A 23095-nucleotide genomic window follows, 5' to 3' on the forward strand; every position below is an offset into this window, starting at 1 on the left:
CCTGTCCTTAAAAGCCTTGAAACCTGGCATCGATTTGGCCTCCTTATGGATGAAAGTCCTTTCAGGCATTGTTTCCAGAATAAGGAGTTTTCATCCATATTGAGTATTTGCTCTGGCAAGTAATTTTCCTCCACAATCAGCTTATCTAGAGTTTCCAAAAATTCTTCAGCTGCCTTTGCATCATCACTCACAGACTCACCACTCACTTTCATACTATGTAATGAATAATGATTCTTGAATTGTTTCAACCACCCAGAGCTAGAAGTAAATTCATCATCATAGTCAGGTCCAGCCTTTTCTTTCAACGTTGCAAACAAGCTTTTTGCTTTGGCCGTGATTGTCATGGTGCTGAGAGGGATACGCTTCTGTGTTTGGTCTTCAATCCAGGTCATTAGAAGTTTCTCTACATCTGATATAAGCCCTTGTCAAATTTTTGTTAGCCTTGTTACCTTCAATGAAGCAGATCCTTTAACAGTTTCTGTCACGAGGTTCTTGTTCTTCAGGATCATAGCTATGGTGGAATGGGACATGCCTGACTAGTGAGCAATAACCATCACTGATTTTCCAACTTTGAAGTCCTTACTCACTTTTAATTGTGTTCTCAGGTCAATCACTAGATGTGGCCTCTCACTGGCAACATTAGCAGTAGGTTTTGTATGATTACGGGCCATGATGAAGAAAACAACACAAGATTAAACAGAGCACAGAAGAAAATGATACAATCAAGACACGCAGTAAACACAAGATGTACGAGGCTGCCAACACACACGGCATACTGTTTTATGGTAAACTTTAAGTAGAAAGAGTACTCTCTAAAATAACAATAAAAAGTTTAGTATAGTAAATACATAAACCAGTAACATAGTCATTTATTATCATTATCAAGTATTATGTAGTTTACACAATTGTATGTGTTATACTTTTATGTGACTGGCAGTGCCGTTGGTTTGTTTACACCAGAATCACCACAAACACGTGAGTAATGCGTTGCGCTATGACATTATAACAGCTATGATGTCACTACACAATGGGAATTTTTCAGCTCTATTATAATCTTACAGGACCCCCGTTGTATATGTGGTCTGTCATTGACCCAAACATCATTATGTGGTGCGTGACTATACTAACAGCTCCCATTCTCTGAGGCCTGACATGTGATCCTGTCAGATAGGAAGTAGAGGCTCAGAGAAACAAAGTTGCCCACCTGGGGTCACCAGGTGGGCCTGGACGAGTGGGATCAAAATATAGGCTGTTTGTGTCCAGAGCCTGCGTGCCCAGGGAGGCTGCATGAGTTGTACTTAGTCATCCAGATTATTAGGGGGCAGCACTGGACCCATACTCAATGTTCTCGACTGCATATCTAGTGCCCTATCTGCTACAGAAAACCTCTTTTCTCTAGACTAATGGTTTTCAAACATTATTATTCATCAGAATCACCTGTAACGCAGATTACCCCACCCAAAGAGCTTCTGATTCCACAGGCCGGAGTGGGACCCAGGAATCTGCATCTCTAACAAGCTCTCTGGTGATGCTGATGCTGCCAGACTGTGGACCACACTTTGAGTAGCGAGGCTCTAGACACCCTAACTTAAAAACTGATCAGGCTGATGTGGCAAATGAATAAGAACCAAAATTCTGAGTCTAATATCTTCACTGCCACTCCTAATCAGTAACACTCACACAATCCCATCCATTTTCCCTTTAGCTCCTCATCTACATCCATCTCTCCTTTCCCTTCCATTGCCTTCTCTCCAGTTTCCTCCACCAGGTAACTCTTATAATGACCTCTTAGCTTATCCATCCAATAGGTTTCTTTGGCCTCAATCCATTCTACCCTCCTGGATCAGATTTATGTTGTCAAAGCACCAATTCATTTAAGGCAGATTTGGGATTAAAAATCTTTGGTTCCTGGGCCAGCCCTGTGGCATAGCAGTTAAGTGTGTGCGCTCCACTGCTGGCGGCCCAGGTTCAGATCCCTGGCGCCCACTGACACACTGCTTGTTAAGCCATGCTGTGGTGGCATCCCATATAAAGTGGAGGAAGATGGGCACAGATGTTAGCCCAAGGCCAATCTTCCTCGGCAAAAAGAGGAGGATTGGCATGGATGTTAGCTCAGGGCTGATCTTCCTCACAAAAAAACAAACAAACAAAAAAAAAAACTTTGGTTCCTCCTCATTGCCTAAAACTCCTGAACTTATCATTCAAGGTCTTCCATGACTTCCATGAGTCAATCTAACATTTTGGCCTCATCCCCCATGACATGTCTTTACCACATACTTCATGCTATCATTCTTTCTCTATATATACCTTTGTTCAAGCTATTTCTTCTACCTGAAATGTCCTCCCTCAGGTTTAAATTCTTCAGAGCTCATCTCAAATGCCCTTTCTTTCATGGTCTTTTATGAAACCTCCATCAGGAGTTTCTCTCTCCTCTGAGCTCTCCAAAACACAGAGGTCTACATTTGTAGCCATTATTGTATGTTGTCTTATATTAAAATTTCTCCAGCTTGCCACATTGTCATCCCCTTAAGGATAGACACCTTATCATGCCTTGTGTATCTTTATATCTCATTAGCACAGTACCCAAAACACTTTAGGCTCTTAGTCAGCATTTGATGAATGAAAGCATATACTCTGTTTCCAGATATAGTTGTATACTTTTCAAGTGAACCATTAATTTCCCCTAATATGGATCTAAAGAATAAATAATGAAGGTCAGTGCAAAGTCAATAAAAACATAGAGGGCAGTTTATTGAAAAGTTCTAAGGGCTAATCATTATATGTTGCAATGTTCATCCACCTGACTTTAAAGCCTGATAAATATTGGCCAAGTTAATGAGTCAGAGGAAAAGACGGTAAAATATAATGAAATTGCCCAGCTGGTCCCACATCCCCTAGACTCCCAGGTAATAAAATGAGGCTCTATGATAAAACTTCATGAACAGTAAAATTCCTGGTTCTCTTAACAGGGAAGCAACAGCTGAGAGAGAAGTCTGAATAGCACTTGTATTTGGCTACCACCAATTTCTGAGAATAACGGCCTCTCCTCTCTTCTGGCCCCCAAATCACAGTCAAGCTCTACTCACTCGAGACCTCCAACCACACAGAGAAGGGAAGCCGTATAAAATCCATTCAAAGAGAAAGATTCAGGGCAATGTAGTTCTTTTTTTTTTTTCTCTGCATGGGGAGAAATTAATTTGTACTCTTCTTACAACTCTTCTCTAAGTCAGAAATCATTGCAAAATAAAAAGTTTAAAAATATGTATGGAGAAAACTGGGAAATGTAGTTTCTTGCTTCCCTTCTATATGCTCCTGATCAAAAGCCTTTACTATTTTACATTACACTTTCACACCTTAACAAGGCGTTATACAGTCTGATCCTTTCCAACCCCGCAAATCTTCACATCACACCCTCCCAGACTGACTGTGCTCTGGCCACATTGGCCTTCTTTTAGTTCCTTGGAAACATTTATTTCTCATCCAGAGGGCTTATTAATTTTACTCTTTGGTTGTGCTCTTTCTGCTATGAAGATACTGCAGTGATAACATACGTATATATATAAATATAATATATATAAAATAATATGTAAAATATATAATAATATATATAAACATGTGTGTGTGTATATATATATATATAAAGACAAATCCAGACTCTAAAACAGAAGTGGAGCAGAAAACCAATGTGGCAAGTGGAGTTAAACCACAAGCCTCTTGGGCCCAGGTCCGAAAGTGGCTGATGGCAGCCAGGAGTGTGTCTTCTGATGGTAATAGGTACTAAAAGTGCATGCTTGAGATGGGCGTAGGAGCCAGGCTGAGTCTTAAAATCAAAGGTAAGGTGAGATTCCGCAACTCTTGAAGGAAGGCTGACAGTTGTTGCCCACTCTTTCCCGCGGCTACAGCTTATACAGAGCAGCAGGCCTAAGGAGGCAGGAAGACCCAGACGTCACCTGGAAACCAGGCACTGAACCAGGCCACCTGCTGTTACAGCCCAGATATCCTCTCTGGGCAAGTGCTTTGAACCAGCACACAAGGCCTGGCTCTGGCCTGGGGAATTAGATGAAGCCAACCACAAAATAGCTGGACATGGAAAGACAAGCATAAAAGGAGGAGGAAGACCAATATTCTTTTATTCAAAATGAGGTTACAAGTCAAAATTCCACAATTCGTGAAGAAATCCAATGGTAATAAAGATAGCCAAGGCTTATAGCTTAAAGTCAGAGGCTAGGATGAGGTTCTAGCACTCCTGGTAGAAGGGTGGAGGAAAGGGGAGTAGAAATGCATCCAAATGTCTGACTCTGACAGAGACTATTGGTTGCCTTCTAACAGCTCTTCTTTCTTAGTAACTCTATCTTTCTTAGTAACAAAATCCCAGGCAAGGCAATTATAGCCAGTCAAAAGACTGGCTTTTCTCAGCTTCCCTTGCTGCTAGATATCACTAATTTCTGGCCAATGAGAAGTGAAGAGAAGTATTATGTAGAACTTCTGCAAATTATCCTTAAAAGCAAAGGGATGGGTTCCCCTTTTTTCCTTCCTCACTGCTCTTTTTTGCTGTCTGAATGTGGGCATGATGGCTGGGAGCATTTTAGACCACCAAGTGATCTTGAGGACAGAGTCTTGTGCTAGAGTTGGTGGAGTAGACAAAACAGAAGTAATAATAAACCTCAATATTGTTAAGATGGCAATATTCCCCAAAATGATCTGCATATTCAACTCCATCCCTATTAAATTCCAGCTGATGTTTTTGCAGAAATTGACATACTGATCGTAAAATTGATTTGGAAATGCAAGAGACCTAGAATAGCAAAAACAATCTTGAAAAGAAGAATGAACAAAGTTGGAAGACTCACACTTGCAGATTTCAAAACTTATTACAAAGCTACAGTAATCAAGACAGTGTGTTACTGGTATAAGAATACACATAGATCTATGGATTGGAATTGAGAGTCTAGAAATAAAACCTTATGTATTTCTGGTCAATTGATTTTCAATAAGGGTGCCAGGATCACTCAAGGGGGAAAGAATAGTCTTTTCAACAAATGCTTCTGGGACAACTGGATAGCCACATGCAAAAAGAATGAATTTGAGCTCCACCCTGGGACCAGCTTGCTGTGGGTCCAGTGAGACTACTGATGCTCTGTCACCCAGGGCTGAGCCAACAACATGACTGTTTACAAACCTCCCCCCAAAAAGAACGAATTTGAATGCATATCTCATACCATATACAAAAATTAACTCTAAGTGATTCACACAGCTAAATTTAAGCAGAGCTAAAACTATAAAACTCTTAGAAGAAAATATAGGAGTAAATCTTCACAACCTTGGGTTAGGCAATGGTTTCTTAGATATGACACCAAAAGCACCAAGAACAAAAGAAAAAAGAGATGAATTGGACGTCATCAAAATTAAAAGAACTTTTGTGCTACAAATGATACTATCAAGAAAGTGAAAGGACAACCCACAGAATGGGAGAAAATATTTGCACATAATGTATCTAATAAGAGACTTGTGTCCAGAATACATAAAGAACGCCTACAACTCAATACCAAAAAGATAAAGAACCCAACTAAAAAATGGCCAAGGATATGAGTAGACATTTCTCCAAAGAAGATACAAACATGGCCAATAAGCATAGGAAAAGGCTCTCGACATCATTATCTATTAGAGAAATGCAAATCAAAATCACAATGAGATACCAATTCACACTTACGGGGATGACTATAATCAAAAACACAGATAACTATTATTGGCAAGGATGTGGAGAAATTGGAACTCTTATACATCGCTGGTAGGAATGTAAAATGTATAGCAGCAACTTTGAAAAACAGTTTAGCAGTTCCTCAAAAAGTTAAACACAGAGTTACCATATGAGCTGGCAATCCAACTCCTAGGTGTATACCCAAGAGTAACGAAAACGTATGTCCACACAAAAACTTGTACACAAATGTTCATATCAGCTTTATTCATAATAGCCAAAAACTGAAAACAACCCATATATGCATTAACTAATGAGTGGATAATAAAATGTGGTGTATCTACACAATGTTATTCAGCCATAAAAGCAATGAAATGCTGATACGTGCTACAACATGGATGAAGCTTAAAAACATTATGCCTTGTGTAAAGATACATGTACCCCTGTGTTCACTGCAGCATTATTCATAATAGCCAAGACTTGGAAGCAACCTAAGTGCCCATCAAGGGACGAATGGATAAATAAGATGTGGTGTATATACACAATGGAATACTACTCAGCCATAAGAAACGATGAAATCTAGCCATTTGTGACAACATGGATGGACATTGAGGGTATTATGCTAAGTGAAATAAGTCGGAGGGAGAAGGTCAAATACAGTATGATCTCACTCATAAGCAGAAGATAAAAACAACAACAAACAAACACATAGAGACAGAGTTTGGATTGGTGGTTACCAGAGGGGAAGGGGGAAGGGAGGGGGGCAAAAGGGATGATTAGGCACATGTGTGTGGTCATGGATGGTAATTAGTCTTTGGGTGGTGAACATGATGTAACCTACGCAGAAACAGAAGTATAATGATGTACACCTGAAATTCATACAATGTTATAAACCAATGTTACCACAATAAAAAAAAGATAAATATTAAAAAAAATGTAAACAAAAGGGAATATTGTGTAACATGGGATATAATATGCTGAAAGAATAAAGAGGAGTTAGGTACAGCAGTAAGCCTATACCAGAGATTATTATTGTAGTAAAAAAAAACTTATGCTAAGTGAAAGAAGCCAGTCAGGAAAGACCCCATATTGTATGATTCAGAATCTCTGCCTAATCCAGCTTTGTGGATTTCTTCTTATGCCACCTGTACCTAAAAGAACACTATTGGGTTTCTCATAGTTGGCTACAGCATTTTGCCCCTCCCTGGGACACCTCAGAAGCCACACTCAAATAGTTAATGATGTCAGAGATGGGAGAGGAGTAGCTATGGCCCCTAATACCGTGTAGGAAACCTCATCCTGCAGGCATTCACTCCATCCTCCTCCTACTCACCATGCTTCTGAGGGGAGGGCAGTGATGGTGGTGAGAGTAATTCCAGCTTCTCTTTCCCCAGAACCCCAACTTACTATTGCCATGTCCTAGAGGTGTCTAAAAATGCCTTCTAAGTACTCTGCCCTGACCTGTCCCCAGCCAAGTCTTCCTCCCAGAGCAGGCCACCTCTGGGGCAACTAGACTAAGATCTGAGTCTAGTCACAGAGTAGTTTAAAATATCTAGGCTATAGAACACAAGATTTTCTCCATACTACAGGGTTCAAATGACGTCCCCTTAAGTCATTTAAGAGGGCTTTCCAGCGAGTGAATGTATTAAAGATTCTGACTTCACCTCTATTTCCCCAAAGTTTATTTGGCCTGAAGATATGGAAACATCCAATCTGCTACTTTTACACTCTAAGTTAATAAAGACAAATTATCATTATTGATGACATTTTATTTCAATTTTTCATCACATATTCTTGTCTGTTCTTGGTTTACTTGGAGATGGGGTGAACTTAGAGGGTGAGGAGGAAATTCATGTCTGACATCTGTTACTTGACACTTTTCCTTTCCAAAAATCATTTATAGTTTCTGGCCTTTCTTGCCATGACTACGTACCCTGTTGAGTTACTTTGTTACTTGAGACAAAAACAGTAGAAATAATTTGTATTATTTTTATTATGGAGACATGATTAGAACATGTAGGAACATATAACTGTGCTCTTTCTATGGGTATCGTATTAGTCCAGATCATTGTTTTTAACCAAAACTGAAGATGTAAAATCCTAGAACTCACTAATCTATTTTAGTAGGTCACAGGAAGCATGCAAACCATAGAAACCACAATCAACCAAAAGCATCTGTTTTGAAAAAAGGCAAGAATTTATCTTCTAAAGGTGTCAACTGAACAAATCCATCATAGATGAGTAAGGAGGTTACAAGGGGCATGGTCAAAGTCCTCTCAGGCTGTTGATAAACCTTTTCTGTCTTCTTGTCCTGGTAGCAATTCTCTCCAGACATGCTGTTTTCCATGTTTTCATTTGGTTGAGTATTGCCATCCATGGAGGGGCAGAGAGGTTCTTAGGACAAACCTAACTTTGAATGTCAATGATCTAACCCTCAACTCAGCTGTTGACCTCGAGAGTACAAATAAACAAGAATCTTAAACTTCTCATGGCCAGTGTCGGTCTGGTTCATCCCTCTTCATTCAGGGAACATGAACTACTTTTATTTCCTTGGTTTACAGAAGAATTGATTGTCTCTTCATCCCTGCCCCAGGTCACCTTGAGGTGACCACAGCCATGCCTTCTACATGATCCTGCTTGGTCAGCAGACACACTAGAAACAGGCTGGTGATGTTCTTTCCCTCCAGTCTACTCAAAAGGGTATACTCCTATTCCAGACTAAGAGTTTCAGAAACCACTAACCCAGTGCCAACACGCAGATACGAAGTACTCAAACTCATGCAAAAGCATCTTTCCTTACTCTCTCCATGTGCATAAAGTATTCTAAGGTGTGCTTACGCCGGTTCCCAATTTTCTGACTATCTACATGGACGAGGTGTGAACAAAGGGACAAGAAAAAAAAGTTTAACTTGATAGTTTGTGGTTATTAGTCATTCTCCCTCAGATCCACTCTGAGCCTCAGAAAGTGATGAAGCCCATGTCTATGGGCTACATCACCTAGACTCCCCACTGCTCCCTCTTCCCATTGGGTTCAGTCACTGAGAGGCACTGGCAGGAGATCAGAGTGGGAGCAGAAGATTCGGATACTTTCTGCTCCTACTCTCCTTCTGCATTGCCAAAGTTCTAGTTGTGGCTGTATCCTTTGACCTTCAGCTCTTGCCTCCAGCTCTCAATAGGGCTCAGGTGAGATTGTTTATTCTTTTGACCCTTCAGGCACAGGGGTACCAGCTCCCACTATTGCTAGTCTCTAGGCACCTCACGACCCCTGTTGGTTCTCCTAACCCAGGCTACCCCTCTGTACATACTGTCATCCTTGTTCAGTCTCTTCAAGATCTCAGCCAAGTGTGCCATCTGTTCCTGCACTAGAGGTAAGCCAAGATTCAAATCCTGGCTCTACCGCTGCCTACCTCTGTGCCCGTTTCTGTTTTTAAAATTACAGGGTTGGAGTCAACAATGTCTAGTGTGAAGATAGAAATGCAGAGTGATCCTAATCAGCAAGAGCAAAATTCCTGGGTCTTGACCTTCAGTATCCCAGATTGACTCAGAGGAACTAGAAGCAAGATGCTGGAGTCAGGAGATTCCGTAAGTGGGAGTGGATCCAGCATCACTGGGGTGAGTATGACCCGCTTTTCTATTGAAATCTCAGAAAGACCCTTCTGATCCCTGCTCAGAGACCACATTAGGGGACAATGGGGAACTTTTACTGTTCCTGATCAAGCAAGAAGCTGTCTTCTAAGGAAAAACCTGAGGCCCTTCTTGCTCACTACATAAACAAGGTCTTACGCAAGATACATAACCACAACTTACTGAAATCTAGAAAAGACACATGGACTGCACTGAGTGTTTTATTGTTATTGCTGTTGTTAGCTACCATTTGTTGAGTGCCTACTACACAGCAGACACTGTACTAGCTGCTTTATATCCATTTACACCTCACAGATCCCAGAGGCTTTACAATTCCTATTCTACAGTTGGGGAAATAAAAGTTTAGAAATTTGCCAAAGCCACAGCATGGGATCCTGATCCCAAAGTCTACTGAATTCCAGAAAGTGCCAAGGGCCAACTTAGATGACCAATGTTCTCTGTGAGACTTTAGCAATATTCCTATGTGTAGTGCCTACATTGTAGAATTTGTGCTGCTAAAGATGATTGCCTTTTTTTTCTTTTTTTATTGTGGTAAAATAAAATAACATATATTGTTTACATAACATAAAATTTACCATCGTACCCATTTTTAAGTGTCCGGTTCAGTAGCGTTAAATACATTTGTAATGTTGTGCAACCATTACCACCATCCATCTCCAGAACTCTTTTCATTTTCTAAAACTGAAACTCTATAACCATTAACCCATAACTCCCCATTAACCCCTCACCCCAGCACCTGGCAACCACGATTCTATTTCCAGTCTCTATGATTTTGACTACTCTTTGTACCTCATATGAGTGGAATCATTGTCTTTTTGTGACTGGTTTATTTCACTTAGCATAATGTCCTCAAGTTTCATCCGTGTTATAACGTATGTCAGAATTCCTTTCCTTTTTAAGGCTGAATAATATTGCATTGTATGTATATACCACATTTTGTTTATCCATTCACCCATTGATGAACACTTGGGATTCTTCCATGTTTAAGCTATTGTGAATAATGCTGCTATGAACATGGGTGTATAAATATCTCTTCAAGACTCCGCTTTCAATTCTTTTGAGTATATAACCAGAAGTGGAATTGCTTGATTATATAGTAATTCTATTTTTAATTTTTTAGGGAACTGCTATACTGTTTTCCATAGCAGCTGTACCATTTTATATTCCTACCAACAGTGCACAAGTTTTCTGATTTCTCTACATCCTCGCCAACACTTGTTATTTTCTGGGTTTTAGATACTTGCCATCCTAACAGGATGGTATCTCATTGTAGTTTTGATTTGTGTTTCCCTAATGATTAGTGATGTTGAACATCTTTTCATGTGCTTATTGGCCATCTGTATATCTTCTTTGGAGTAATGTCTATTCAAGTCCTTTGCCCATTTTTCAATCAAGTTTTTTTGTTGTTGTTGAGTTTTAGGAGTTCTCTATCTATTTTCAAAATGGCCTATCCTGGAAAATATCCCATGTGCATTTGAGATGAATGTGTATGCAGTTGTTTTGGGGCAGAGTGCTCTGTATACGTCTGTTAGATCTAGTTGGTTTATTGTGTTGTTCAAGTCCTCTATCTCCTCATTTATCTTCTGTCTGGTTGTTGTATCCATTATCGAGAATGGGATAGTGAAGTCTCCAACTATTATTGTACAACTGTCTTTTTATCCCTTCAGTTCTGTCAGTTTTTGCTTCATATATTTTGATGATCTGTCACTAGGAGTAAATGTTTATATCTTCTTGCTGCATTGAATCTTTTATTAATATATAATGTCCTTCCTTATCTCTTATAAACTTTTTTAATTTAAAGTCTATTTTTTCTGATATTGCTATAGCCACCTCTGCTCTCTTTTGGTTACTGTTTGCATGGAATATCTTTCTCCATTCTTTCACTTTCAATCTACTTGTGTCTTTGGATTTAAAATGAGTCCTTGTTGACAGCATATAGTTAAACCATATTTTGCTTTGTTTTTTAATCCATTCTACCATTCTCTACCTTTTGATTGGAGAGTTTAATCCATTTACATTTAAAGTAATTACTGATAAGGAGGGACTTAATTCTGTCACTTCTCATTAGTTTTCTATATGCCTTATAGCTTTTTTGTCCCTCATTTCCTGCATTACTGTCTTCTTTTGTTGATTTTTTGTAGTGAAATGGTTAGATTTCTTTTCATTTCCTTTTGTGTATGTTATATAGCTATTTTCTTTGTGGTTACCATGGGGATCACATTTAACATCCCAAAGTTATAACATTCTAATTTAAATTTATACCAGCTTAACTTCAATAACATACAAAAGTTCTGCTCTTTTACAGCTCCATCAACACCACTTTGGGTTTTGTTGTCACAAAATTACATCTTTATACGTGTGCCCCCAAACATAAACTAATAATTATTTTAAATGAATTAGTCTTTTAAATTATGTAGAAAACATAATTTAAAGGTACAATAGGCAAGCCAAATGTACGATAATACTAGCTTTTAGACTAGTAAGTTTTACAAATATGTTACTCTCTTTAATGATGTAGAAAACAAGTGGAGTCATAAAACATTGTTACAATAATACTAGCTTTTATATTGCCATGTATTTCCCTTTGTTTCTTCATACAGCTTCGAGTCCAGTGTCCTTTCATTTCACCCTGCAGGACTCCCTTGAGCATTTCTTGAAGGTCAATCTAGTGGTAAGAAACTTCCTTGTGTCCTAATTTCTCCCTCACTCTTGAAGGACGGCTTGCTAGATATAGGATTCTCGGTTGACAATTTTTTTAAGCTCATTTAACATATTGGCCTACTGCCTTCTGGCCACCAAAATTTCTGATGAGAAATATGCTGCTAATCTTATTGAGGATCCCTTGTATGTGATGAGTCACTCATCTCTTGCTGCTTCAAGATTCTCTCTGTATTTTTGTCTTTTGAAAGTTTGATTATAATGTGTCTTGGTGTGAGTCTCTTTAAATTCATCTTATTTGGAGCTCATTCAGCTTCTTGGATGTTTATATTCATGTTTTTCTTCAAATTTGGGAAGTTTTCAGCCGTTATTTCTTCAAATATTCCATCTGCCCTTTGCCTGTCTTTTCTCCTGGGACTCCCATGGGTCCCTCAAGCTCTGTTCATTTTTTTTCAATCTTTTCTTTTTGTTCCTCAAACTCAATAATTCCCATTTTTCTATCTTCAAGCTTGCTGATTCATTCTTCTGCCTACTCAAGTCTGCCTTTGAATCGCTCTAGTGAATTTTTCATTTCAGTTATTGTATTTTTCAGCTTTAGAATTTCTTTTTAGGTTTTCTGTCTCTTTACTGATATTTCCGTTTTGTTCATATATCGTTTTCTTGACTTTCTCCACATCTTCCTTTAGTTCTTTGAGCATCTTTAAGACAGTTGTTTTAAAGCCTTTGTCTAGTAAATCTGCCATTAGACCTTTTACAGGAACAGTTTCTGTTGGTTTATTGTTTTCTGTTGAATGAGCCATACTTTCCTGTTTCTTTGTATATCTTGTGATTTTTTGTTGAAATCCAGACATTTGATCTAATGACGTGATAACTCTGGAAATCAGATTCTCCTCCTTCTCTAGGCTTTGCTGCTTTTTGTTATTTTTCAAATTGCTGTAGGCTGTTTCTGCCTCAAAGATCAGCCTGAGGTGTGAACTTAAGGTCTGCTCAGGGTCTTTTTTGAGCATGTGCCTTTCCCTGAGTATGTGTGGTCACTTTCTAATTTTCCCTGCAAATGCAGTTGCTCTTGAATATCTGGCTCCCAAAAGAGGAAAATGAAGGGGAGGAAAATAAAGAGTGCTGGCTCTTTAAATCCCCTGAAAGTCATTTCAGCCAGTGGGGGAGGGGCTTGCAACAATGAGGGGAAACACAACAAAAGTGGCTGCCTGCCTCTCTGTCTGTACCTCTGGATGAGAAGCAGTAATCAGCGATCAGAGCACAGATCCCTTACATCTGGAAGACAGGTCCAATTTTTGCCCACTCTGGCTCCTGCAAGCTGTATGCCAACTGCTCCAGGAACACGTGGGAGGCTGCCTGCCCAGGGGCCAAGGGTGGGGGATGAGTAGCTGCTATTGTGCTGTGAGCTGAAATTGACTGAAGTTAACTGCAATTGATCATCCAAGCCTTCCCCTGAAAGTTGCAAGCCTTCAGTAGACTCCAGATTTCCCAAATAGTTAGATTGAACAGATTCTGCAGTTGTTGTCTCAGTGGGGAGAGAGATTCCTGGTGCTTCTTACTCCACCATCTTCCCAGACTCTCAATGGTGGTTTAAACAAAGTTTCTTTCTGAGGAGTGGTACCTATATTAACTGAGGCCCTTCTTGCTAAGGACATCTGACACAAGAGAACACTTAGCATTCCCTTTTCATTAAGAAGCTCTATCTAAATAAAATTTCTAATCAGTTCCCAAATCCACAATGCCACTTGAAACCCAGTGCACATGATCACATAAAACCTCCTTATATTTCCTCCACCATCACCAACAGAGCCCATTAGCATTTATCCTCTGGGAAATGAAGTTCTGTTGTGCTCCTTTCATGCAAATTATCACTGGCAGAAGACAGAGGAAGATTTCCAGATATAGAGACCCACAAGACAAAGAAGCCCAGAGTGGGTAGGCACAGGAGCAGATGTACAGGGTGTGTCTGACTCACACTCAAGGTTGCATAAGCAAGATTTCAAAATTAATGCTACTCTGGAGAGCTTAACCTAGTGTACAACGATCCTGGCTGGAAAAGAAGAACTATAGCACTTTTTTTTTTTTTTCTTCAAATCTTTACCATTACTTGCCTTTGTATCTCCGCCTTCTCTTTCTGCAGGAAACTTTATTTCCTACTTCTGCACACCAAGTTTCTACCTCCAGATTTGTTCGGTTCAGTTGCTGAGAAGCCTGACACAACAGTGCCACTTGGAAGAAGCCATCCATCGGTGAGTTATGGGTGTTTTTTCCATTGCTTTGTGGCTTTTTTTATAGGCTCAAAGCATCTTGACACTAGAGATGCAGGGACTAGGAACATCCTGGGGGTCTGCATAGCCCAGGAACTTGGGGGATGATCAAGATGGGAAAAAGGAGTGGAGGGGGGTGTCTGCACCAGAAATATTAGAGAGACCCTGATGACAGTGAGGGAGAGCAGAGCAGGGTGAGCCCACCCCTCAGGCTCAGATGATAGGAGAGAGTGCACTAAAAGAGGACGACCCAAGAGAGTACAGACAGTCAGGCACTCAACTACTCCTCTTCTCTCTCTGCCCCTCCCAGGCCCTAACGGCTTTAAAGAGCTGGAGATTTCTACCCCAAATTCCACCCCCACCCCCCGCCCCGCTAGTCCATATATATGATAGTCCAGGCCCTGAACCAAAATGTGTCTCTTGTGTCAATTCAGAGGTCCACAGAGGCTGAAGTGAAGAATTTATTTTTTTGAGAGGCAGCTTTTAATCGATTCTGGATATGTCCTGACATTTGAAAGTGACACCTAGACCAGTGCATTTCAGCCACCTTGCTAAGTGTCTGCTGTGGTAGGAGCTGGGTGTGCTGGAGTGACAGGGGAAGAGTAATAAAAAGGAGTTGGTGGCTGACATTTGAGAGGCCAGTGCAGGTAAACAACACAGCACAGGGAACATACAGTGGAAGTGGTTGGAGCAATCCACCCCCTCGCACCCCACCCTCACCACCAATCTGATTCACCAGAGCCAGGGTCTGGGCTGTGTATTTCTAACTGACAGACTTCCTGTGTGACACAGCATCTGAGAACCACTGATCCAGTCCACGCTGTCCCCTACAGATGTGAGACAGCCCTGTGGGTAATTACAGAACAGCCCTGAGGGCTCGCTGCAGCTGAGGGGCAGTGTGCAAGGATCCCCAATATCCATTGTTAGTTTTTATAGGGTCTCCCACTGGATTTCCTGGGCGTCTAGTCCACAGTGGAGCATTTTGATTCTCAGCAGCTTGCAGCCAGCTAGTTCTCTGTTACTCACTTATTTATTTGATATTTATTCACTAGCCTCTATGTGCCAGGTTGGGTTCTGGGGCACCGAGATACTTCATTGCAAAATAAAGATTTCTGCCCTCATGGAGCTTATTTTCTGGCAGAAATGGTTGTGTGTGTGTGTGTGTGCGCGCACGCACACGCATGCTTGTGCATGCATGGGAGGGGCATGCTTGTATGAGTGAGTGTGTGGATTTTAAGGCTGAATCCCAAAGAAGTTCTGTTCAAGGCATGGAAGAATACCTAGAAAATCTGTTACCTGTTCTACATCCATCTCTGCTCTCAGAGCCTGGAGATGGGAGCCCCTGAGGGCTTTTGAAATTGAAAAGCTCAGGGTTCAAATTCCAGCTCACCCATTACTTGTTCAGTGAGTTTGGGAAAGTCATTTAATCCATCCATGCTTGGATTTTCACTAGTAAAATGTGTAAATACTTATCTCACAAAACTGTTGTAAGGATTAAATTAATTAATGTATATAAAGTATTTAACACAGCACCTGGAGGTTAGGGAGCACTCAGTTATTGATCAGAGTTGAAATTCTTTAGGTGGATACATTTTTTTTTTTACCCAAGCTTGATCAGAAATCTTGTTTACTTGCTGCAGATTTCAAAAATCTGGCTCAGTGATGTGAAATGTACCATATGTGAAATGTATCAATCGCAAGAGACATTGAAGAATAAGGTGTGTAGATAGATAAAAACAAATTCACAGTCACTACCAGAAAAAAGTGAATAATCTTGAGAATCAAGACTATTGATGTTAGGTGTCATACTTATTACAAAGATCTTTGTGCATTCTTTCAATGAACATTTATTGGTTCCTCCTTTAGCCAGAGCTGGAGATAGAAACATAATCTTGTCCTTGACCTCAAGAAGCTCATAATATGTAGAAGATAATATGATAAGTGCTTATTTAGAGGCATGCAAAGTGTTATGAGATGGTAACAGTGATTTGATAGAGGAGGCAGGTTAGGCTTCACAAAGAAGGGGAATTTGAGCAGGGGGTATTGAAGGATTAATAGGAGCTCACTAATTATTTTAGGCAGAGGGCATGAAGGAAATGGTGAGTTTGGGGGAAATGGAAAGAAAATGGCTATGGCTAGAACACAGGATTTGGGATTTGAGAAGCAATTGTAGATGGAACTGAGAAGTGAGCTTAGAAAAAGCGTGGTGAGTAGTCTGGGCATTACCTTTGAGGTCCTACCACATACAAATCTAGGGGCACCTGGAGATTTTAGGCTGAGAAGTGCATGATTCAATTTCAATTTTAGAGCAGATAGATTGAAAGGGAGCATGGCTAGGAACAGGGTGTGAGCAAATGAAAGCCCACAACAAAGCCAGAAGTGACAAATGTCTAAGGGAAGGACATGGCAGTTGAAAGAGGAGCCGAGGGGATGAATCTGAGAGGTGTTTCTGGGGTAGAATTCATGTGACATAATAATAACAATACAGAATATTTCTCTGCACCAGGTGCTGTGCCAAGTTCTCATCTCCGTTAATCCCAGCAACTCGGCATAGTTAACATTTTACACATAAGGAAACTGATAGTTGAAAAAGTAATTAGCCCCAAATTACGCAACTTGTAAGTTGCAGGCAGGATTCAAATCCAGGTTTGTTTGGCTCCAAAGGCTTGGCTTCTAATCTTCTGAAGAGGAGGGGACCCCGGAGAATACCAAATCCTGCTTCTTAGCTAGTGGAATAAATGACAATAGCCAGACAAGGAATCCACAAGCTGAAGCAAGATTCCAGGGGTGTTCAGTTTGGGGTGGGTTGAATTTGTGGTACTTGTATGATACCCACTTTGCTCACTGCTGAATCTCCAGTGCTTAAAACAGAGTATGGCTCACAGTAGGTGCTCAATAAATATTGGTTAAATGAATAAATCCGTGGAGCTGTGCAGTAGGCAATGGAAAATTCACCTCTGAGGTGCAGGAGTTGGAAGGTGGGACTGTAAGACAGAGATTTGGGAAGGATTAGCACTGGGGGGACTTAGAACCCTGAGTTAGACGACATGATTCAGGGAGAACTTTGGAGCAAGAATAAAGAGGTAAAAGGTAAAGAAGTGAGAGCCAAGGGTGGTGCGTGGGGACTCTTACCGTGTGGGCATGGGGAGGAGACACCAACAAAGAAAAGTAATAAGAAATGGTGAGAGAGGAGCTAAACTCCTGGAAGCCAGAAGAGTTTTAAATGGAGAAGTTAGCAGAAGAGTCAAATACTCCACGAGGATGAAACTGAAATGAAGCCAGGGCATTTAAAAATTGGGTTGTCGTTGCAGCCTTGGCAAGAGAAGTTTGGGCAGGATGATGGAGACAGAAAGTTGAGAAAGGTATATGAGTTAGAATGCTTTGGGCTGCAAGTAACAGAAAATGCAGCTCATAATGTCTTAAAAACAAGGGCTTATTTTTCTCAAATAAAAAGAAGTCAGAAGATGGGCAGCTCAAGGGAGGGTTTGGGACTGGTGATGTTGGGATTCTGCTTAGTTTTGCTCCTGTTCTCTGGGTCTTTCATCCATGGTCCCAAGCACCAAGCCCTCATAAGACAAGCTACAAAAATGGAAGGACCAGGCTGGGATTTCTCCTGCATCTCTCTTATCAGAGAAGAGCGTTCCCAAAGCCCCCTAGCAGAGTCACCTTACATATTATTGTCCAAGAGTGGGTCACAGGTGTGTGCGCCACCTGCAGAGGACATAGAGAAAGCAAGTGTCCAGCACGTTTAGCCTTGTAGTGAGAATGGGCTCACTGGGAAGGCCCAGGGCATTGGGAAATGGCTGGTGAGGAGACAACTGGCTCCTGCTACAAGGAATAAGGGGAAGTGATGAACTCGCACACGTGCTTTCAAAGAGACAGCTGCAAAGGAAAGATCAAAGAGTGGGACGTTGCTAAAGTGGAGCAAGGAGTTTTGTAAGATCAGGGATTGTGGCAGTTATCTTGTGTGTCGTCACTTTGTTCTCTGTTTACAGGACAGAGAAAAATGGATGGCAATGTCACGTTTCCCCAGCTCAGCCACAACATGCTGTTCACATCTCATTCTCCGCTTACAACGAGTATCGAGGGGAAAGTTGGAGAATCCACCACTAGTTATGACTATGATTACAGTGAACCCTGCCAAAAGGTCGACGTGAAACAAATTGCAGCCGGCCTCCTGCCCCCGCTCTACTCGCTGGTGTTCATCTCTGGTTTTGTGGGCAACATGCTGGTTGTCCTCATCCTCATAAACTGCAAAAAGCTGAAGAGCATGACTGACATCTACCTGCTCAACTTGGCCATCTCTGACCTGCTTTTTCTTCTTACTTTCCCACTCTGGACTCATTATGTTATAAATGGGTGGGTCTTGGGAGATGGGATGTGTAAGTTATTCACAGGACTGTATCACGTTGGTTATTTTGGCGGAATCTTCTTCATCATCCTCCTGACAATCGATAGGTACCTGGCTATCGTCCATGCTGTGTTTGCTTTAAAAGCCAGGACGGTCACCTTTGGGGTGATGACAAGTGGAGTCACTTGGGTGGTGGCTGTTTTTGCCTCTCTCCCAGGAATCATCTTTACCAAATCCCAAAAAGAAGACTTCTTGGGATCTGATAAAGATTCTGGTTACTCCTGTGGCCCTTATTTTCCACCAAGATGGAAGGATTTCCATACTATAATGAGGAGCATCTTGGGGCTGGTCCTGCCACTACTGGTCATGATCATCTGCTACTCAGGAATCCTAAAAACCCTACTTCGGTGCCGCAACGAGAAGAAGAAGCACAAGGCCGTGAGGCTCATTTTCGTGATCATGATTGTTTATTTTCTTTTCTGGGCTCCCTACAGCATCGTCCTTATCCTGAGCACCTTCCAGGAATTCTTTGACCTAAGTAACTGTGAGAGCACTGGTCGGCTGGACCGAGCCATGCAGGTGACGGAGACTCTTGGGATGACGCACTGCTGCATCAACCCCATCATCTACGCCTTCGTCGGCGAGAAGTTCAGAAGATATCTCTCCATGTTTTTCCGAAAGCACATTGCCAAACATCTCTGCAAACAATGCCCAGTTTTCTATAGGGAGACAGCGGATCGAGTGAGTTCAACATACACCCCTTCCACTGGGGAGCAGGAAGTCTCGGCTGGTTTGTAAATGAGCAGCAGTTTGCTTATTTTTAAAGGGTGATAACAATCTACATATGATCGTACACCTCAAGGTTTGTTGAAGAAAAGAGGCCTGTAAGTCTCGAAAGCAAGTGCCCAGGAACCTCAGGGCTGTGTGTACCAAGACAGACTTATGTCACTCCTTGGATAGCCAAGGTATGCTCAGGGAACATTCCAGAACAACTGTGGGTGGAGACGTTAACTCTCCTGCCCCTCATCTCAATTCCTGGAAAATGCCTCATCGCGTTGTGCTAATGCTCTTTTTCCAGTCTTCTCCATGTCTTCGTTCACTCTCTGATTCTGTCAATCTCTTGTAATCAATGGCCCAGCTGGAGGTGGGGAAGAGAGCAAGACAGGCATGGGTGAACGAAATGAGGGTGCATGGGTTCAGGGCCGAGTGTAAGGAGGAGGGAGACCTGAGCACAGCTGAGCCTGGATGAGGATGAAGGTAAGGGGTTCCCTCATCCAGCCAGGAAATAAATCTCCCACCCATGTTTGACTTTGAAGGCTTCACCAGGTCATGGAGAGCCTTGGAACTGCAATAACTTTCTGCGAGCTTTGGTTGGGTCCATGATCCCCTTCTCCGTACATGCATGACACATGTTTGCTTTATTATGGTTTATCTACGACAACCATGCACCCCACATTTGAAGTCTATTAAATATCATGCCCTATTTTTCACAAGCTTCTTAGGCCACATTCCCCTATATAAAAATTTGTAAAAATTTTTGTTTATAAAACATGCATCATCTATAACGAGATGAAAAATAAAAGCCCTTGTTTGGTCCTTCCAGGAAAAGGGGAGAGTTGGAGGTTGTGATTTTGAGAAAGAGTGGGGACTAATGAGTTCCTCCACCAGGAGTGGAGGGGCCTTAGCAAGAGCACATGAGGATGTGTGAGACCATTATGTTTCCAGAATCAACTCAGAGGAGAGGCCAGGATGGGTGCACCGGAACCTGTGGAGGCCTTGCGTATCAGATCTGACCGTGTGCATGTGCGTGCGTGTGCGTGTGCGTGTGTGCGCGTGCGCGTTTCCTGTTGCCTTTCCCTGCCTCCCTGCGGCCCTTGCTCCATCTGTTTCGCCACAGCCTTTACCAAACAAGTCTCGCCTGTCGTATGTCCTCCTCCAAAAACCAGTTTGTGGATGTCCAGGAGAGCGGAGTTGCGGAGCATGTGAAGGAAACGGTGCAACAAGCACCTTTGTTGGGCCCAGGAGAGGGAAAACAATGGGTGGGGCTCTGGGGTGTGCCCTCAGGGCAGAGAAGGGGCCTGCGAGGTGACAGAGACCCCTGCCTTGGAAATCACACATCCAGCCTGTGATCTCGGGGTCTAAGTTACCAGGCAGCGTGGGCCTAGATGAGGAAGACTCTAGATGGGTTGGAAAAAACTACCTTCCAGCAGCTCATTTTTGAATATAGGCATAGAATTCGATATATTTTTTGTCAAAATAAAATTAAAGCTGAAAACTGCAATTTGCAAATGTGATACAAAGTACCTTTTTAAGAGTTACTATTATGCCAAGCCTGAAATAGTGTATTAGTCATAGAGACAATTCTGGTTTTGAGCTTCAAATTTTGGAGCATGTAGTCTGTTTGGGAGACTGCTGATTCAGCATGAATTGTCGTTGATCAGGGCGTTGGAGGTCTGTGGTCTATGGGCTTACTAGCTTATGGTGATGTAGCGTCTAAATAATATCATTTGGATCACAGTGAACACTCCACAACCGTCACCTTGACTGTGCCTTTATTCTCTCAGACTTGCTGCCAAAAATCTTATTTGCATCGTTATGAACGCATGGATTTAATGAGGTTTGAATGCTTCAGTGCTTTGCAGATGTCCTTATTGATGCTCAAATGGTCCCGTCTGGCCTGTGGGGACTCCTAAATCTAGCTGACCCCCAATCAAAGCTTATCAGCCCTGTTTGTAAAGGAAGGGAGTTGGTTCACGTAAGTAAGCAAAGACTTTTGTCTTGCTTGAGCCAAGTTAAGAACGTTGGGGCTGGCCCAGTGGCATAGTGGTAAAGTTTGAGCACTCCGCTTTGGCAGCCTGAGGTTCGCAGTTTCAAATCCTGGGAGCAGACAGACACACTGCCCATCAAGCCATGCTGTGGCAGCGTCCCACATACAAAATAGAGGAAGATTGGCACAGATGTTAGCTCAGAGCCAATCTTCCTCAGCAAAAAAGAGGAAAATTGGCAACAGATGTTACCTCAGGGCCAATCTTCCTCACCAAAAAAAAAGAGAGAGAGAGAGAGAGAGAATGTTAGGAATGTTACCCAGTGCATTTCTGATCTGATGCAAGCAAGAAACACAGGACTTCTGGAACCTGGCAACTCAGGAGCTAGAAGTTACTATGGTTTTACTTTCTTGCTTCACGGCTAGAGAAGGTTTCAGAAAGAAGTGTGTGTGTTGGGGGTGAGGGGGGGCACGCTTCACCCTCAGATGTTTGTGTTATGCTAATGAATGCATTAAATTTTGTTTTGATGATAATGAAATGTAAATATTGTTTTTTAAAATAGCTATAACTTGGAAAGTGAATCAATGCTCTAACTAGATTGTTTAAAAAAAAAACTGTCTGATTAGCACTCCCCATTTCCTCTTCCCCCCAGCCTCTGGCAACCACCATTCTATTCTTTACATCTATGAGTTTGACTATTTTAGGTACCTCGTGTAAGTGGAATCATGCAATATTTGTCCTTTGGTGACTGGTTTATTTCACTTAGCATGATGTCCTCCAGCTTCATCCATGTTGTTGCATATTGCAGAATTTCCTTCTCTTTTAAGGTTGAATAATGTCCCATTGTATATGTACACCACATTTTCTTTATCCATTTATGAATGTGCATAAAATTTCAGTTATACAAGATAAATTCTAAATATCTGCTTTACAACATCATGCCTATAGATAACAATACTGTATTGTACACTTAAAAACTTGTTACGAGGGTAGAGCTCATGTTAAATGTCCTTGCCACAATGAAAGAAAACCTGCCCACTTTGTTGTACTGTGGTGTGATAGATTGTCTTATTGTTCGCGACTTTTCGCTCCTTTCTGTGTGATTACACATGCCTGTCCTCGCCCTGTGACTTGCAGCGTGCCCTGCAAGTGACACACCCACCCCATCCACAGGTGGCTCAGCCTATGGAAAATGAGCAGAAGTGACATCTGCCTCATTGGAGCAGAGCATTGAGAGTGGTTGGGCTGAGCCCCTGGCTCTCGCTGCTCAGCCACAGGAGGGCCCAGCCCAGACCACAACTCCTTCAGCCAGGCCCTGTGAGCTCTCGAGAAGACACAGAACAGAGCCAGGCCCCAGCCACAAGGCAGCCACATGGCTCAGGAGCAAGAGGTCCATATTTACTGTTTTAAGTCACTGAGTTGGGGTGGTGGTGAATGTTTGCTAAGCACAAATGCTAATTAATACATATGGTGTATAATAACTTCATAAATAAAATTTAGAAAAGCGTCCATTTGTTTTTCCATCGTGGAATTCAATGTGACAAACACACTGAGGATCTACCATGTGCCAGACTGGGTCAGGTACTTAAAGAGGATATGTTAATGCCCATGCCCTTAGACCTCCATGTCCGGGGACTGCTGATGGGGAGGAGGGGTAGAGAATGGTGTATTCATAAATCATAATGCACTGTGCAGAGCACAGAAATAGAGGTATATG

General features: G+C 41.8%; 1 protein-coding gene across 1 annotated transcript; it reads left to right on the forward strand.

The window, feature by feature from the left end:
* The first annotated feature begins 14159 nt into the window (after positions 1 to 14159).
* CCR2 (C-C motif chemokine receptor 2) lies at positions 14160 to 22887 on the forward strand. Its single transcript, XM_014791348.2, has 2 exons — positions 14160 to 14244; positions 18258 to 22887. Exon 2 carries the CDS (start codon positions 18269 to 18271, stop codon positions 19409 to 19411), a length of 1143 nt encoding a protein of 380 aa, XP_014646834.1. The 5' UTR covers positions 14160 to 14244; positions 18258 to 18268; the 3' UTR covers positions 19412 to 22887.
* Positions 22888 to 23095: the final 208 nt, after the last annotated feature.

This window comes from Ceratotherium simum, chromosome 5, assembly GCF_057802395.1.
Source record: "Ceratotherium simum simum isolate JZ-2026a chromosome 5, ASM5780239v1, whole genome shotgun sequence".
In the NCBI taxonomy this organism is placed as follows: Eukaryota; Metazoa; Chordata; class Mammalia; order Perissodactyla; family Rhinocerotidae; genus Ceratotherium; species Ceratotherium simum.